This window comes from Mercurialis annua, linkage group LG1-X (assembly GCF_937616625.2).
Source record: "Mercurialis annua linkage group LG1-X, ddMerAnnu1.2, whole genome shotgun sequence".
Taxonomy (NCBI): domain Eukaryota; kingdom Viridiplantae; phylum Streptophyta; class Magnoliopsida; order Malpighiales; family Euphorbiaceae; genus Mercurialis; species Mercurialis annua.
In genome coordinates, this window is record NC_065570.1 from 6793703 (window position 1) to 6813208 (window position 19506).

General features: G+C 29.7%; 1 protein-coding gene across 1 annotated transcript; it reads left to right on the forward strand.

The window, feature by feature from the left end:
- The first annotated feature begins 13473 nt into the window (after positions 1–13473).
- LOC126661033 (alanine--glyoxylate aminotransferase 2 homolog 3, mitochondrial-like) lies at positions 13474–17063 on the forward strand. The gene is made up of 9 exons (XM_050354788.2): positions 13474–13795; positions 13891–14121; positions 14519–14689; positions 15357–15500; positions 15625–15804; positions 15953–16178; positions 16267–16380; positions 16470–16556; positions 16687–17063. The coding sequence occupies exons 1-9, from the start codon at positions 13538–13540 to the stop codon at positions 16728–16730; spliced, it is 1455 nt and encodes a 484-aa protein (XP_050210745.1). The 5' UTR covers positions 13474–13537; the 3' UTR covers positions 16731–17063.
- Positions 17064–19506: the final 2443 nt, after the last annotated feature.

Below are 19506 nucleotides of genomic sequence, written 5' to 3' on the forward strand. Positions count from 1 at the left end.
GGTTGCCGCACTTGCAAATTTTCTAAGGACAACGGCTTCAAGATCCTTCCCAAACTCAACGACGGTGGTGACCTCCAACAATAGATTCGACAACCTTCCTTCTTCCCCGGCCACGGCAGCTTCTGAACTCCCCATCTTCAGTAGTTTGAAACCCACAACAGCATCTTCTTTTTTGGATTAGGCGACCGTTGCTTGAAGTATCAACACGGAAATTGCTTCTTCTTTAGATTTAGCGACCGTTGCTCCAAGAATCAACACGGATATTGCTTCACCGTATTTTGTCAAACATAAAAGCTCAAAAATTGAAAAAAATTAAGCTAAACCTATTTTTGCAAATACGGAGGCAGCATCGTTTTTTTTAGAATAAAATTACCTTTTGTAGTATTTTGTGTAATTTTTCATCATTTAATTCTATTAGTAGTGTTTTTTTATATAAATAATGATGATTATATCCATAAGAAGTAGAAGGTAAAAAAGAGAAATCAAGACCTAATTTTTTTTGTGAAAAGAGCTAGATTTTTAAATACATCATTTCCGCTATAAGAAGAATTTGGGTTGTGAATTTCGTAATGATTCACACCCTTGACAATACAGGTAAAATATAAATCAATATGATCAGTTGTTCCGTCTTGAAATATCCTTTTGTCTCGCTTTTCAAAGCTCCTAAATGGTAAAAAAAATCAAATTGTTCCCCAAAGCTTCCTTATGTTTGATCTTGCTAAGCCTAGCCATTGGTTGTAAGAAGCTAACAAAATATGTCGGAAATACATAACCCATACCTCCCATAATCCGAAGAAAATTGTTCAAACAATGTCAAGCTGAAAATCATTGAATTACAATGCGACCACTATTCGAATAGCTAAAATGGCTAATTCTGTCGATTTTAAAAGTTTTAACTATAACTGAAACCTGTAAACATTTGGTATTTTAACAGGATCAACCCTATTATCTAATATATTTTAGGCTAATTACATATAAAAATACGACCTTTACACTGATTCACGGAAAAAACATGACTTTTAAAACGTGGCAATCGAAGGCACAACCTTTCGTTTCATTTCAAATTCAACATTAGCACATTTGCAGTGAAATTTCGCTGGCTTGTACACCTGATGGGTCTGACGTGTGTCCTGCCACGTCAGCAAAAACGCCTTTAATGTTGAATTTGAAAATAAACAAAAGGTTGTGTTTATAATTGCCACGTCTTAAAAGTCATGCTTTTTTCGTAAATCAATGCAAAGGTCGTGATTTTATATGTAATTATATAATCTTATATTTAATTATATAAAGTATTTGTTTTCCATAAATTATATCAATAATGGAGTATTATATATATTATAATCCTAATTGAATTTTTAGTTTTTCATCCCTCCGTCTTGGCTGGTTTGATGGTCGGATCGGGTTTGACAACATTGGGTCAAACAATCAACCTTACTAATTTTATTAGTATGTCAATTGCCTGTGGTCCTGGTAATTATCAATTTTCTAATTGAATTCTTGAGTTGAGTGTCGAATATACTATTTCCAACAAAATATGCTATTTCCAATAAAATGGCATAAAAATACTGTTTAATTATTTTTCTGCTATGGCGGCCGACGTACTAATCTTTCCATGAATTAATTGAGAGCACAATTTAATTTATTCCCTCCCAAATTTGACTGAAATGTATTTTAGGAATTTATGAATTTGAATCTCAAATTTGAGCTGCAATTTTAAATAGAATATGAAAATTGAATCCACTGACCAGAGAGATCACTGACTTGGTTTCTATTCGATCTTATTCTTATAGTATATCAGAAAAATAAATAAATAAAACAAATGCATCTAGCAGCAGCACAGCGTGCATGTGAAAAATATTGCTTTGCAATAATATAAACATGTATATCTCTGACAAACAGAAAAATGAAAAAAAATAATAAATGAGTGAAATGACTGTTAATTCAAAAACATGACGAAATTTGATAATCAAAGTAAAAATAAAATATCAAAAAAAGAAAAAAAAATCACCAATTAGCTATAATTTAAATAGTACATGTGCCGACCAACATTCTACTAAAATTGTAAGAAAAAATCTTTTTACAAATGCTAAAAATTTCCACTTCATATCTCCAAATTATTATTAAAGTAATGTGAATCAGAAAGGATTTAAATCCTAACTCGTTCACAAAACTGGATATTCTTTAAGATCTAAATAAAAATGTCCATATTTATAAACGCAATAAAATGAGTTCTCATAAATAAGATAGAAAAATATAAAATTTTCCATATTTTCATTTTTCACAAAGCACACTTTTCCCTTTTTAAATTCAACATTTGTCCAATCAACTCCAAATTATTATTGAAAAAATGTGATCGTTCGTCCTATTTTTTTAATCATGAATGCAAAGGAAGATAGCCTAAGCGGCTTCAGTGTCCCACTATCTGTATTTATGTTTGCTCAACTTTCTTATGCTGTTATTTGCTGTAGGAAAAATGAATCTCTCTAAATAATGGGTAATCAATTCTAAAGGTTATTAAATTTTCAAATTTTTTCATTTCAATAACTAAATTTTACTTTTTTTATCACTGAATTTTTAATTTTTTTAATTTTGATATTTTCCAGTCAAAAATACTTAGATAGTAGTCAGAATTAATTTTTTTATCTAATAACTTGCCATATATACATAATTTGACTTAATAACTCATTTTCAAAGTGAAATTATGTATATGTGATAAATTTTCAAAATAAAACTAGCAAAATTCGGTTGCCATATGTCAATTTTTGACTGCCACCTAAGCATTTTTGGCCGGAAATATTAAAATGAAAAAAACTGAAAGTTTAATGATCGAAAAAAAATAGATTAGTAACTGAAATGAAAAAATCGAAAATCTCAATAATGGTCAAAATCAATTACCCCTAAATAAGACTCAAAATCCGGTTGCCATAAAAATTATGATATATAGAAAAATTTGGTTGCCATATGCCCTATATATCATATTTTTAAGTCTTGTCAGTTTAATGTGCTATTTGTGTGACCTCAATAAATATATCCACGGTTCATTTAAAAATAATGTGACATGATATTATACGTTCACATATATAAAATACATCTTATTTTATATATATAACATTGTGTTGTATCAACTTAAAGCTACACATAGCTATTTGGTAAAATTGCAAAATTAATGGATCTGACGGAGAAGATTTAATGATCATATGATAAATGATCTATAGTTGTGCGTAAATAAATTTATTTTATCTTTTTATTTTTTTTCTATTTCTTTTTTTTTTTATATTTCTGACTACGTTATTGTATAATCCGCCGTCTAAATATAATTGTTCACTTTTCTAATACTTATCTAAATTAACTTTTTATATAATTTTTGTTTAAAACCTATCATAATTCTAAAAGTGATTTAGTTATAATATTTTACAAAATATCAATATAGATAAAAGTAAACTTATAAAAATTAATATTAATTGTATGTTACTGTGTGCAAATAATAAAATGAACAATTATTTTAACACAAAATGAATACACATTTCTCTCTCCGGGTTTTTTTTACTTGTTTATCTAGTCAAATATATTCATTTATAATTAATTACTTGTTAATTGAAAATTTTAAGATGAATTTAAAATTATCTTTTAAATTTATTTATTTTAAATAAATAATTTTATAATTTAATTTATCAAGCATTGATTAACTAATAATTTAATTAATAGGATTATGTTAGATTTATATTTTATAATTTTAAAAAAATGGTATTTTTATTATGTAGTGCAATTTAAGTTAGATAGACAAATAAAAAAAAATGAAAAAAAAATAGTAAAAGATATTGAAGCCACGTATACAAGGCATCATCAGATTAGGGAAGATAAGATGCTTTATATGTACGGTCGGGAGGTTTGAGTTCCAAATCGATTGCCAACCCATCTAGTCAGCCTTTATAATCAATATCAATAACATCCATTGGCAAAATGTTCATCGTTCTCATATTCTACATTAAGTGACAATCTCTTTATTTTGAACACTTCGATAAATAGATGGGATATTTTTAATTAATATGACATTTTAAAACTCCTTTTAAAATTAATAATATTAGATATTGTTAACCCTCTCTCTTCAAAGTTACTAATCCGGAGTTAAATATTGTTTTGGCTATTAAACTATAGACTTTTTTTTTTTTGACTATCTTCGTTTTTTATTTTATGTTTTGGCAATTCAATTTTTACCTTTTCCTAAAAGAAAGATTACTGATAAATCACTAAAATACAGAAATAATATGATGATTGTGAATAGCTTGAAATAGAAAAACCATGTGGTTAGAGAATGTCGGAATGAGTTCTCGGTCGTTTTTTTTTTTTAAAAAAATCAAGCTATTCCGACATTCTAAAAGTGTTGGATACTTTTAACTTGTTTAGAACCGCTAATCGAGTTGTTACATAAAATCAAATTCGAGCTTAGATCACGAATCGAGCTTTTATCGAGACGAAAACCAAGCTGTTCGCTAACATCTCGGTTCATTTACACCTCTAATTATTAGGTAGAGATATATGTCTATCTCTTGTCTTTACTTTTATATATAGTACAGACAAATAGATTATGGTCTCGCTTGGTTGGGGGTAAATAGGTTAGGGAAGTTGTACTTCTCGAGAAGTAGTAATTTTTTTTTACTTGGTTCAATTTCAAATAAAAAAATATAATTTTTAAATTTTAATATTTAAAAACTCTCTCAAATAGTACTTGAATCGTAAAATAAGAGTTAATAAGTAAAAATTAAATTATTTATTGCTCGATTTAAAAAAATATTTATTTGTTTAACAATATAAAAATTATCACAGGACATTTTTGTCTTTTAATTAAAAATTAATTTCGTACTTTCCGAAAAGTAAAAATCAAAACAAGCAATATTTATCAATTTATTGGAAAGTTAACTTTACAGGAACTATACTTTCCGGGAAGTTAACTTCTCAGTAATTGCTATTAAACGAACCAAGCGAGCCCTATATATTCCTTGACAATGTGCAAAATAGCTTCATGCATTAGAGATTAGGCTTAATGGAAAGACCATAGTTTTTTGAAATTTTGAAAATTTATACAAATATTTAAAAATTTGTAATCTGTTTTTAATTTAGTCTTGGCATCTCAATCGGCAATTGTTTTTTTTTAAATATACATTCAATTTTAGTTTATATCTAATTAAATCAATTTTATAAAGTTAAAATAAATTATAATTTTTAAATGGTTTGGATAGATTCTAAAAAAATCAAAAAAGTTTGGTATTTTTACACCATTAAGCCTATAAATTAAGTTTTATAATGCTAAAAATTCAAAAAAAAATTAATTACTTATAAATTTATTTAAATATATAAATATGTCTCAATTTAAAAATTCCATTAATAATTATATTTATGTTGTTCAAATCTATTTAACTATTCTAATTTTCAGTTGAATTTCCATACTAACTCATTAATGAGCAAAATCCATATCTTAGAATTGCAGAAGTTATCTCCTAATTAAAAAACAAAAATCATATTACAATTTAATTTGAATTTTTCATTTTTTTTTGTAACTAAAGTCAAAAACAAATAAAATTTAAAATTTAAATTGAATTAAAATAAATAAATAAATATTATACTGAAGTAAAAAATTAATATAATTAAATTAATAAAACAATTTGACTAAAACTACCACAAATTAATTATAGTATTAATTTTGCTAGATTTAAATTAAATAAAATTAATTTTATTGACACCATTGCGCCTATAAATTAACGTGCATATGGAGTGGTCGCTACGGATAATTAAATTAAATTAGTGTCTCCTAGAACAAAAGGATAAATACACATTAATTCACATTAAAATACAAGCAATTAATATAATATTTATTGATTGGTTAATACATTTATTGTTGCCACGTGTCACATGATAAATGGATGGTTCATAATCTTACGTGGCGAACTAGGTTCATGCAAGTATTTTTCGTTATCTAGCTAACAAGAATACTATTTATTCTTATTCTTGTAAAACTCAATGCAATAAAACTACATATTGACAGGAAATGCGGATATCCTACACGCCATACATACAAACATGTCATTATCCAGTGAAAGCTCCCATTTCCATCAAAAAATAATATCCAGTGAAAGCTCCCATTTCCATCAAAAAATAATAATGGAGTTATTAACTAAAATTATATATTATGTAGGAGTATTTTTTAATTCAACTGTCTTACAAAATTGTATTGTAATTGCATCATCCTAATCTTGGCTATAATTTAACCAACATAACCATAACTTCAAGCAATTTGCTCCAAAAGATGGGCAGATACATCAACTTATAGCATGTATCCCTAATTATTAACAAGGTTCATTAATTAGACTTGGCTATAAGTTGTATGAAGCTCAATTTTTAATTGGTTGAGAGGAACTTAACGACATTCATAAACTTATGGTATATATCCGTTAAATAACAAAGGATAAAAAAACCCCCCAACTCGGCACAAATGATCAAATATGTCCAAAGTCATAAAAATTGATCAAAAAAGTCTAATAGCTGCGAAAATGGATCAAAAATACCTAAAGAGAGTGGGAAATCACTCCCCTAAACTATGCAAAGACCGGATCAAATAATCCCTCCATCATTGGAAACCATTCCATTTCGACCATCTGACCGCTGCGAATTCACCGGATACCACTGCACCCCACAAGAAACCTCCGTTATTTTTTTTTAATTTTACATAGGAGGAGCTGCTCTTTCTCTTATGAGGAGCAAATATGTTCCTCTTCTTTCGACGAGCAAATCCGCTCCTCGCTGGAAGAGCACCAGCTCCGCGTTTAGGGGCAAATCTGCTCCTTGCCTGAGGAGCACCAGCTCCTCGTTAAGGAGCAAATCTGCTCCTCAACAAGGAGTACCAGCTCCTCGCCGGAGGAGCATCGGCTCCTTGCCAGAATAGCAAATGCTCCTCATTTGAGGAGCAGCAGCTCCTCAGGCGAGGAGCAGGAGGAGGAGCGACTGCTCCTCTTTCAGAAATTTTAAAAAATAAAAAATTATTTTTTAAACTTTAGGTACCAATTTGAAAATTTTAAAAAATTATAAGAACTATTTGGATTTTTTTACCAGGAGAGTGCGTGCGTGAGGGATGTGTTTGACTCGGTTTGCCATAAGTGTGAATTCTTTTAATATTTCGTGCCAGATTCGGGTAGTTTTTTGATCCTTTGTTCATTATTGTGCCACATTATTATTTTCGAAGACTATAAGTATTGGATGATCTTTTTTTTTTAAAGTATTGTATAATCTTATAATACAAAAATACTATAAGTGTTGGATACTATAAGTATTGTATAATCTTTTCTAAATTCTTTAATTTTTTGTTCTAAAATAGAATAAAATTGTCCAATCAATTTATAATATTGTAATAAATAAAACAATATTATGTAAAATAAAAATGAAAGAGGATGAAAAATATGATCCAGTAAAAAAAGTAAGGGCTCAATTAGTTTCTGGCAATTATTGATAAGAATCATAACTAGTCAATACGTATAAAGACTTTGAGGACTGAATTGACTCCAAATTGAAAAAAAGGCATATTTCATTATAGTGCTATCTCATGGTAGTGAACATTAGATTAGCAATGTTTAAATGGAATGCACCTTCAATTTAGAAAAGCACAACAGATGTTTTTTTTTAAGAATGATCACAATATTATTCTGCTAAATCCGAAGCAATTACAACTGTAAAAATTCCAAAAAATTAGAAAATCCTTCCTCTTGACGTAACGCCAGGTGTTTTGCGCGAGCACATGGATCGTCTGATTCATATACCACCTTATAAAATTGAAACATAAATTACTAATTTGCTTCGATAGCTCCACATAATCTGCAACTAGTAAGCGGGGCTCAATCAAAATAGGATTCCGGATTTTCATTATCATATCCATAGCATCTCCTATTACTGCTACAGCTGAATTAGCTTTATTCTTCAACTTCCTTATCTCATTCTATAAACAGAAGGCATGGACTTTTTCATACTGAAAATTTATTTGGCTTCAAACAATATCGTCCCTTTTCAGCTTCATTCTCCTCTTTAATGGCCTTCTCACATCAAATAAAATAGCTTAAATTGTCATTTTTTTTCAGTTATATATTATGTCTGTAGTTATATGCTGTAATTCTTTTATAAACTATAATATTATTAAATATATGAAGTTTATAAAGATTGAAACTCTTTTAGATTTACATAATATATTTAGAAAATTAACAAAATTACATTTTCTAATATTTGATAATTTAGAGATCTTTTTAAAATGCGATAATAAAAAAATATTTGAAAACATGAAGAACATGTTAAAATGTAAAATACAAAAAAAAAAGATGTAATAGAATAACATTTTTAAAATTGTTAATCTATTTCTTGATAAGTTATGAAATCTCATGCAAGTCATAGATGGATGGGGGCCGAGCTATACTTTTAATGCTTTAAAAAATTACAGACATCTATACATTTTGCATTATTGTTTTGACTACCGGTCAAGAAAATAATCATTTTTATAATGGAATTTATGTTATATAAGTAATCTCAATTTCATATTTTACTATTTTTTTCTTTTTCAATTGTAACATATTGAATTACGTTTGAATATTTTAGTAGAACATTTCAACAATTAAAATTTAATTATTAGTTGTGTAGGATATTTTTTATAGGCACGGTCACAAACAAGGAGACAGTGATTTTTAACTGCTTCACGAAGATTGTTTTTCTTTATAAAATTAGTGATATGAGTTTTTGTTATTATGTATTGGATTTTTTTTGAAATCCGCATTGTATCTTATTTTCAGAACCTTAACTGTTTCAGCCATTTCTCTAAATCGTAGTTTTTAGTGTCCCATCAAGAATGTGCCACTTTTTATCAAAAAGAAAATTAATATTTGGCTAGAGATGTAATTTCTTGGGATAATTTTTAAAATATCCTATTTTTTAAAAATAATTACAACGGTAACCACATTTCGTAAGTAATTACATTTTATACCTTTTTTAATTTTAAGTTGCTTTTTAATTTAAAAACCCTTTTTGGTGTTTTTTTTTAAATATTTTTTTTGTATTTTTATGGTGTATTTATAATATATTTATGGTTTATTTTATGGTATATTTATGGTGTATTTATGATGAATATATGCTGGTTAAAAGGGTATTTTTAAAAATATTTTATGAAACTGAATACCAAATATAATTAGTAATTTATGATCCAAATTTTTATATTTACATTCTAAAAGTAGGGTAGTTTGTGGATAATTTCAAAAAAAATTTACAATAATTTTATTTTTTATTTAACTTTTGATGAAATATTATGAATGATTTTACTTTTATCTCGTTGACCAATTTTTTTCCTTCCTCAATGAAGTGAGTTTGTCTTTTTTAGTAAAAATTGAAAAGAGTTTGATTTTGATTTGTAATACATCAAACTCGTTTTAAGACTCCTCAAATTATAATGAAATTTATACTTGCCACTAATTTAATATTCTATATATAAAATATAAATTCAATTTATTCTAAACAAATCAAACCAGACTAAACAAAAATTATAATAAATCTTGGTTTAATGATCAAAAAATTATTAATATAACCTCAAAACACAAGTGGGTTGGTAAAGTGTTCTCTTGAATTAAATAAAATCGCAGGTTCAAACTATATTTATATGTACAGCCGTTTAAATTTTGGAATCAGAGTTTATCTTCTGTAAAGAACCTACACAACTCAAGTGCGAATTAGTTTAAATGTGAAAATTTTAAAGGTGTCGTCTTATATTTGAAATACGCTTGAATATCTCGTGAATCCTATACCAAAAAACTTATGGTTTGATTTATATTTTATTCCATAAAATATGAGTTGGTTTAAAATTATTATTAAATCGAATCGAGCGAATGATATTAACCCTAACTATATGGTATAATTGTGGTAATTAGAAAATATTAAAAGCCTATATATTTATTAACTAAAATGATTATACAAAAAATCAAGAAATTCTATGAAAACAACAAATATATGAGTAGTGCTATTTAATTCAACACTTTTATTTCTTTTTATTGTACCACCTGACGTGTTAATAAAATAGTGAAGCAATTTAAAAAAGAAAATACACTTTTGAATAGTAATCGAACAAATTATAACTTGCCATGTAAGGAGGGCATTAAAAAAGATACAAAATATTGAGTTAAATACCATTTTTTTATATATATATATATAGTAATACTTTTTAAGTTAATAATACTTGTTGTTTTCCATAAATAAAATTAGCTCTTTTCTCTAATAGAGAAGTTACCAAACGAGGGACAATGACCTTATAAGAAACACCTTACCTACCAAAAACCAATTTCTTTCCAAAAATGATGGCAACGGAAAACAACAAATCCATTTGAAATGCTCTTGAAATTGTTGAGTGCCACAATTTACATGTGTACTAGTATAGTATTAGTAATATCTTGCATTTTTCTTTAATTTATTAACTATAATAATGTAAACTCTTCTATTCTAATAATTACTTTCAATTTTTATATAACAAGTCAAAATACTATTATGATATATATGATAAATTTAAAAAATATAATAAACGAGTTAAGTTTTTGGATATATAAATACATTTTGCATTTCTTTTTTATAATCCAAATTTTTTTTATTAAGAGATAACCAAAACAGATATAAGATAGAATATTCAGAAAAATTTGAAAACCGGTCCCGATGATCTGATAAAAAATGAGCATTACGCGCTAACAAGTGCGCAGCTACATATGCAAACCGCCTTACAAACACAGAAGACACATTCGAGTAATGTTTTGCTAGCATTATACAGTCATCAATCAAAATATCACAAACTGCCTTTTCTGGATTTCTGACATCCAAAATTATATCCATTGCATCAGATTTAATTGTTAAATTTTTCCAACCCTTGAGCCAATTTAGAGTTCCACAAATTGAACACTCCATCAAAATTGATGAGTCTTGCCTGGAAAAGTCACTGCGATCGTTGCGGAAAACAAAGTTAATATCAGTCTTTCCTTCCTTACTAAAGATGGCAACATGATCTACATTAACTTTAAAACAACCAACTTCAGGACATTGTCAAGCCATCAAACCGTCACGCTTGTCAATAGAAATCTCTTTGGCGATCTTTTTTTCTATTTCTGGCCATTTGCCAAGCCAGCGGGTAATGACTCGCCAAGTTAATAATGGACTCGGCAGACCAACATTGCTTTTCGAAACCAAGTTATTCATGTTCAACCACAATCTCCAACAAATGTACTACCGTCAGTTCGCCATCCTATCTACTCAGATCATCCAACTAGTTGCAGCACCATTGATGCAAATCCAAAAAGATTGATATCAGGCTTTAGTTCCGAATCCACTCTGATACTAGAATTAGTAAGGATATAATAGGTAAATAAAGATGAACTTAATCATTGAGGATATTATATCTACCCTTGCGAGTGGCCACTACTCTGTTTTTATAGACAATTGTGCGAGCATTTACTTTCTTTGGTGATGTGGGGTTTTATGGTATTCCACCATTTTTAATAATTTTATATGTATAAATATTATGAAAATTGATAATTTAATCCACACTTTTGTTATTTATATCATTGTCAAATCCAATAAAAATATAAAAATATTACAGGCAGAGAGGGTTAAGAGATAATTGGAAATTAAACTAGAAGTTATATCGAGATTGTACCAAATTATAACATTATGTTTATATTATTTTTATAAAATATAAAATTTATTATTTTAAAAATTTCATCAATTTGAAAATTTAATGTATATAATGATTTATTATGAATTAATAAATTTGGCTAGATAGTAGTAGTATTATTTTGTAGTTGATACTTATCATAGTCATATTTTTATCTACGTGTAGTTATGCACGGGTACGGCACTACTAGTTTAAGAGAGAACTTCTTCCTCGAAATAAACCAAGTAGGATTTTTTTTTTAACGCCACTAATAATAGTCACATAAAGACACCGGATCTCCCAATTATTATCCCTTAAATATCTTCATTTAACATTATAGTCTTTCTTTCTTTTTTTTCAATTATTTGACTTTTCTTTCCTTCTTCGAAAACATTTACTTTTGCTAAATTTCAGCTAGTATTTTAAAGCATTTTGACAATTTTTTTAAACCTTCAAGTAAAGATCAATGCAATATTTTTCTTAATTAATCAGCTAGATAATAACAGATATCTAGAGAAATTCTTATGTAGACTCGGTCTATCACATCATCCGTAGACTAACTTATCACATTATGACACGTCATTAAAATGATGGCAATCTTGTAAATTCGTTTTTTACTTATTTACACCTTTAAATAGTAATATTACAAGATTGCCATCATTTTAATGACGTGTCATAATGTGATAGGTTTGGTCTATAGATGACGTGGTAGACCGAGTCTACCTAAGAATATCTCCAGATATCTAATTAAAGTCGTAGCTTGTGACTTTTTAGTTTGATGTTTAGGTTCGTCGCTATATGTTTTAAATTCTCGACTATCCTATAAATATATATTAATCCCAAAGCGCATGTGAGTCGGTTAAGTGCTCTTCTGATTTAAGTAAAGTTGCGGATTCGAACTGTATTCATGTATGCAGTCGTTTAAAATTTGAGATTAAAACTTTATCTCCCGTAAGGAACCTATCCGGTTCGAATGAGGACTAGTCTGAATGTGGAAAGTTTAAAGGTGCCGTTTTATAATTGAAATCCGTTCAGAATATCTTATAGTCATTACCAAAAAAATACTGATGTGAGCCTAGTTTGGATGGCTAAGGTATCTCTAAGTGCATCAAGAGGTTGTGGCTTTTAATCACACCTCAGTAACTAACAAACTAACAATTGAAACTCTAAATAGTCGATTACAATTTTAGATAAAAAAAATTACCAAAAAACACTTATACTAATTATGTAGCCATAAAATTTGACCAGGGCGAACGTGTATGGTGGGCATGTAAAATGTAAATGATTCCGAGGCTGAATACATATAACCAGCGCAGAAATTCATTTCTTACTACGATATTAGCTTTTGCACAGAAAGAATTTGCCATAATACAAACATAATGATGAATTAACAATTTTCCATAGTAAGTAATAAATAGCATTTTCTATATCTAAATTAATCACATCATGCTAAATAAATTACATTTCAGTTATGCAATAATACAGTTTAAATTTAACAAAAATACCCTTTTATTTATATCAAAATTCTAAAAATACCCATGTCTTAATCCATTTTTCACAAATTGGAACACAAATCAATATTTAAGAAAAATACATCACTTTTAACAAACCTCCAAAATGTACTTAATAAATCATACCTAATTACACAATTAATACTGTCAATGGTAATTAACGATAATTATCAAGGGTAATTACTTATTTAGCAGCAGCACATGACACGTCACTAAACATATTTTCCCTATAAATACTCAAATCAATTGTCATCTTCTCCAAAAAAAAATCAAGTCCTGCATTGTCGCCTAAACATTGCAATAAAATAAAATCTAAACAAAAATGCAGAGATTTCTAGGGAGAAGGGTATTATCGGAAACTAAATTATTCCGGCCGTATTCGTATTCCGGCGGCTGCTCTTTTTCTCAGCTTGCACAGAAAGAATCACCAACTCACAAGATTGATAATGACTCTTTTGTCCCTAAAATGCCCGCTTTTGATTACACTCCGCCGCCGTACACCGGCCCCTCCGCCGCCGAGATCATCGATAAGCGTAAACAGTATCTCAGTCCGTCGTTATTCCATTTATATAAAAAACCTGTAAGTCTGATCATGATTAATTGTTTTTTTAATAATATTTAATGGTGTTGATTATTGGCCGTTGGATCTTATATTTGGTGATGATGTGTTGGCAGATAAACGTGGTGGATGGTAAGATGCAGTATTTATTTGATGAGACTGGGCGTAGATATTTGGACGGTTTTGGAGGGATTGCTACGGTGTGTTGCGGGCATTGCCATCCTGATGTGGTTGACTCAGTAGTCAAACAAATGAACCGTATCCAACACTCTACAGTTCTTTATCTTAATCATGCAATTTCCGATTTCGCCGAGGCTTTGGCCGCGAAAATGCCCGGAAATCTTAAGGTAACGCGATTAAATCATGCATTAGAGTCTGCACGTGTTTTGTCTAGTGGTCTAAGCGTCATGTGTTTTGTATAATGGTCTAAGCATCAGTGTTTGGTCCGGTAGTCTAAGCCTCAGCTATTTGGGCACACGGGTGTGGTTTGAATTGGACTGCTGGCCGTTATAGCCAGAATTTGCTACGGGGTCCACATCACGGGGTTTGACAGTGATCCCCCACTTTGGTCCGGGGGAGCGAGTCCTCCATGCCAAAAAATCATGCATTAGATTCTTAATTCCATAGATTTTGATTTCTGTAGATTCTTAATCCCGGCGATAGAGATTCTGGGTCGCTAACTTGAGATCCGTGGCTGACCCACAAGAAAAATAAACTAATTTAGTATTGAAATTCTGTTTATAGGTGGTGTTTGTTACGAATTCCGGGACGGAAGCGAATGAGTTGGCTTTAATGATAGCGAGATTGTATACAGGATCTAATGATATAATATCATTAAGAAATGCTTATCATGGGAATGCCTCCGGGACTATGAATGCTACTGCTCAATCTATTTGGAAATTTAATGTTATTCAGGTATTGATTTTTGTTTTTTTAATCAAATTGGTTCTTATTTCTTGGTATTCAATGCTTTATATGTGATGGGCTACCGAATTTTTAATAAATTCAGCATCTTTTGTTTGTTAAATTCTAAGATAAGATTATTAGTTTAACAGTTTAAATTTTAATGGTGTCAGCTCACCAACTACAGGGTTTGTAACTCATGAGTTGAATGATGAAAAATAGAAAGCAAAACTGAAGTTCTCTGCTTATGTGTAAAGCTTGTGAATGCATTGACACGTGGTATTTTCTGTCTTTTTCATATGAAATAGGCCCACATTGAGTATCAATAATGGCAGCAAACTCATCTCTCTGAATTAACAAAGAGAATAAATTGTTTTGTCTTGACTTGTGATGTCCACTATGTGATTACTATGGTGAATTTAAAACTAATAAGCTGTATTAAGAGGAATATTTTTATGGGATGAATTTTGTCAGCATGTAAAACATTAAAAAGATATAATTGGATTAATGGACACCTCTACTTTGCTTTATGCATCAATAAAGCATGACAATAGGTTCAGATATAATTAAAACAATTAGGTGGTGATAAGTATTATTTTGGCCTGTTGTACACTCACTTTCTTTTAGTTACAAGATTGTGAAAGAATATTCTCTATGTTTTGTTTTGGTTCATAATCAGAGTGGAGTTCATCATGCGCTGAACCCGGACCCATATCGAGGTGTGTTTGGTTCAGATGCAGAGAAGTATGCCAGAGATATTCAAGATATTATAGACTTTGGAACTACTGGCCATGTGGCTGGATTTATATCTGAAGCTATACAGGTAATTATGATCTTCACAGATCTTAAATTTACAGTGAGATAATTTTATTTTATTTCAGTTTTCGTGTGTACATGAATATTTTGGATGTGCACTTTGATTGGAATTATGTTTTGTGTATGGTTAGGGAGTTGGTGGAATTGTAGAATTGGCTCCAGGTTACCTGCCAGCTGCGTATGAAAGTATTAGAAAAGCCGGAGGCGTTTGTATAGCCGATGAGGTTCAGTCGGGGTATGCCCGCACGGGAAGTCATTTCTGGGGATTTGAGACCCAGGGTGTCATTCCTGACATAGTGACAATGGCAAAGGTTATTTTTTTTATTTTTTTTACTTCCCGATGAGGTTTCCAATTTTAATCTTGCCCACTTTGTTTTTGGTATGTATTTATCTTAAGTATAACGAGTAGGATTTAGTGTTTTGATGCCTTTTTTTTTATCAATATTGACAATTCTGCAGGGTATTGGAAATGGTATTCCTCTAGGTGCTGTTGTGACAACTCCAGAGATTGCTGAAGTATTAACCCGCCGCAATTACTTCAACACATTTGGTGGAAACCCTGTATGTACTGCTGCAGGGCTGGCTGTTCTAAGAGTGATTGAGAAAGAAAAACTTCAGGAAAATGCATTTGTTGTTGGGTCTCATCTGAAAGACAGACTGACTGAGCTCAAAGATAAATACGAAAGTAAAATTCGAATTCCTTTGTCTTTCCCTATCGGAAACTTTTTTTTAAGTATTGTAATTTCAACATGCTATTTTTGTTCCTACTGTAGTTATTGGAGATGTGAGGGGAAGAGGGTTGATGCTTGGAGTTGAACTAGTAACCGATCGCCAAAAGAAAACTCCTGCAAAGACTGAAACTTTACATGTAATGGACCAGATGAAAGGTCGGTATCTCTTTAACCCTTCACTCAATAGATATGCTTCAAGTCTTAAGATAGATTGTAGATTCTAAAAGACGCTTGATTTCTTACAGAAATGGGTGTTTTGATCGGAAAAGGTGGATTCTACGGAAATGTTTTTAGAATTACTCCTCCCCTCTGTTTCACTAAAGAGGATGCAGGTAAATTATATTTTCTCCCTCCTCTGTTGATTATCAAAGTAATATTCTATCTTTTGTAACTCAGATGAGTTTCTTTGAATTGAAACCATACCGTTACCAACTGTGCTGCACTTGAACAATTTGGTTGCAGATTTCCTTGTCGATGTGATGGACCACTCAATGTCAAAGATTTGAAGCCTCCAGATCGAATATAGATAAAGCTTTTATGTTAATCATCCAGAAATTGATGAAAATGTCTTTGTACAATTTCCCGTCGAGAGTGAGTAAATTGTGAAAACATTAATAGGTTGCTTTTAAATCAGTTGCCGTTACTCTTATAAGTAAAGCGACGAGCCAACATCTCGTTGTCTCTTGCTGAAATCTGTATCATTTTGAAGGTTTTTTATGACGATTTTTGTTTCCTATGGGTCAGTAATCAGAACTATGTTTTTTGTTGCATTGCAGTACTGTATCACATTAACACTGAAAACCAGTGTAATATCTGAAAAACATCTTGCCTTTTGTTTTCGGGGTACTGTATGTAGCAGTCGAATGTTAGAAGTAGAGGTGAACTGGAATTGGCGGTATTGATATTGGGTTCTCTGTCACAAAAATAAAATGACCGACATTAATTTTTTATTCATATTTATATTTTAACTTTTTCAAAATTTACTTAATGCTCTTTCTTGTTGATATTAAGTCCCGAAATTGATTTTAGGTGTGCCTGAATAGATTATTTGTTGATATAGTAGTGTATGTGGATCACACATTGATCGTGTCGATCGAAGTTCATGACAAGATTAACCTAAATATGAACACTTTTTGTTTGTTACAAAGCGCTTGTGATACTGGCTATATGAAAAAATATGTATAAACACGCTTAATTAAATGTGTTATTAGAAAATTTTCATTTTTAGTTTTACTATAAATGCTCTTATTTAGGAGTAGGCTAAATCTATTTTAAGGTTCCTGAACTATATGTTTTTTGTTAATTAGGTCTCTCAACTTTTATTTGGCTTCCTCAAGTTCTAAACTTTCATTTTTTGTTCATTAGGTACTTCAACTTTTATTTGGTTTTCTCAAATGTCTAAACTTTTATTTTTTTAGTTTTTTAGATCCTTAAATTTTTGTTCTTTTTACTTCATTAAGTCCTTAAATGGATCTCCTTTAAAGGAGCTGATGAATCAAAAAACAAAATTTTAGGATCTGAGAAAGCCAAATAAAAGTTGAGGGACCTGATGAACCAAAAAATGAAAGTATAGGGACCTGAGAAAGTTAAATAGAAGTTGAAGGACCTAATGACCAAAATTATACAGTTTAGGGACCTCAAAATGAGTTTAGCCTTAGGAGTTTGACAATTTTTTTTATAGGTATTAATATTGGTAGTCCCAATAAATTTCTTAATTCTAGCCAATTACTAGAATATACTCCCTCCGTCCCTCAAAAATAGGCCAAGTTTTTATTTATACGTCAAACTATAGGCCAAGTTTTTATTTTAATTTGGTTAGTTAATTTGAAATGTCAAGTTTGTCCTTCATTAATACAATCACTTATATCATATTCTCCTAATTATCATTAATTATCACATAATTCAATATAAAAATAAAGAATAAATTTAGTTTTTTAAGATTTATTTGTAATCTCAGCAAATAATTGATGTTTTCAAAGTGTATAAATAAAAATATTTAAAATATCTAAATAATTAAATTATGGGTATAATAGAAATTTAATTTGATTTAAATAATCTAACTTTCATTTCTTAATTTCCGCGTAAACCAAACTAGGTCAAATTTTTATTTTATTTTATTTTGATTATTTCATTTTAATATTTAAAATTGCTGAATATTTTAGATGATTAATTAATTTTTAGGAAAATTAATTTTATAATATTAATATTGAATAATTTAATTTTTTTTTCAATGTTTCATAAATATAATAAAAATATTTATATTAAAATTATACAGGTATGTGGGGATCTCCATGGGGATGGGGGAATCCACAGGGATGGGGATGTGGATGGATTAATCCCCATCAAATAAATGGGGACGGAGATGGGAATTCTCCATAAAAGCGGGGAGGGGGATGGGGATAGCTTCCCCACCTCCACCCTGGCCCATTGCCATTCCTACCTAATTATTAAAAAAAATCAATTAAAATTAGTACTTCTAATGTTACAAGGATAATTTGCCCCCTACATATTATTCGTCTTTTTTTGCCCATGGATGTAAGCGTAATTGTTGAAACATGTAAATCTCTTATACGGTATCGTTATTTGTCAGATCAAATTTATAATTAAATATCTATCGAATGATTTTGATTCCACTACACGTACCAATCTAGCCACGACTGGTCACAACAACTAATATTAGAGTTTCAACAATTGGTATCAATACTACAACCTATCTATTTTCTAAGTCATGATCATAGTCGGATTTAAGTGTTTTATTACGCTGTCGAAGATATGTTATGCTCGGGTCTTTGAATCTTTTTTTCGGATCTTAATGTCTCTTGCTCGAGAAATTTTTAGATAGACCGAGTCTATCACGTTATTCGTAGAGTAAACCAATCATATTATAACACCTCATTAAAATGATGGCATAATTATAATAAATATGTTCGGATTTTAATGATGATATTAGAATTATACCATCATTTTAATGAAGTGTTATAATATATTTGTTTAGTCTACAGACGACGTAATAGTCTCTGTGTATTAAAAAAAATTCTGATTGCTCATGCATTGACATTTTTTGCTTGGGTTGAGAGGATTTTCTTCCTTCTTCCTAAAATATATTGTTATAGATATGAATTGGGATTCATGTAAATTAAGTTGGCAAAAGCCTTTTAATTAGGAATTCTTACACTAATTAAATAATTCCTGTTCATTCAAGGCGTGGATGCTTACCTAATCTTTTTCCACCGACTTCGATTCGATTGACTCTTTGAAATCAACTGAATAAATTGTTGCTCT

Bases quoted from the DNA above. Each gene is read 5' to 3' on its own strand.
- LOC126661033 (XM_050354788.2), top strand. From the start codon at position 13,538: ATGCAGAGATTTCTAGGGAGAAGGGTATTATCGGAAACTAAATTATTC. The intron at 13,796-13,890 runs GTAAGTCTGATC...ATGTGTTGGCAG, and splicing joins TCCATTTATATAAAAAACCT to ATAAACGTGGTGGATGGTAA. The intron at 15,805-15,952 runs GTTATTTTTTTT...ACAATTCTGCAG, and splicing joins ACATAGTGACAATGGCAAAG to GGTATTGGAAATGGTATTCC.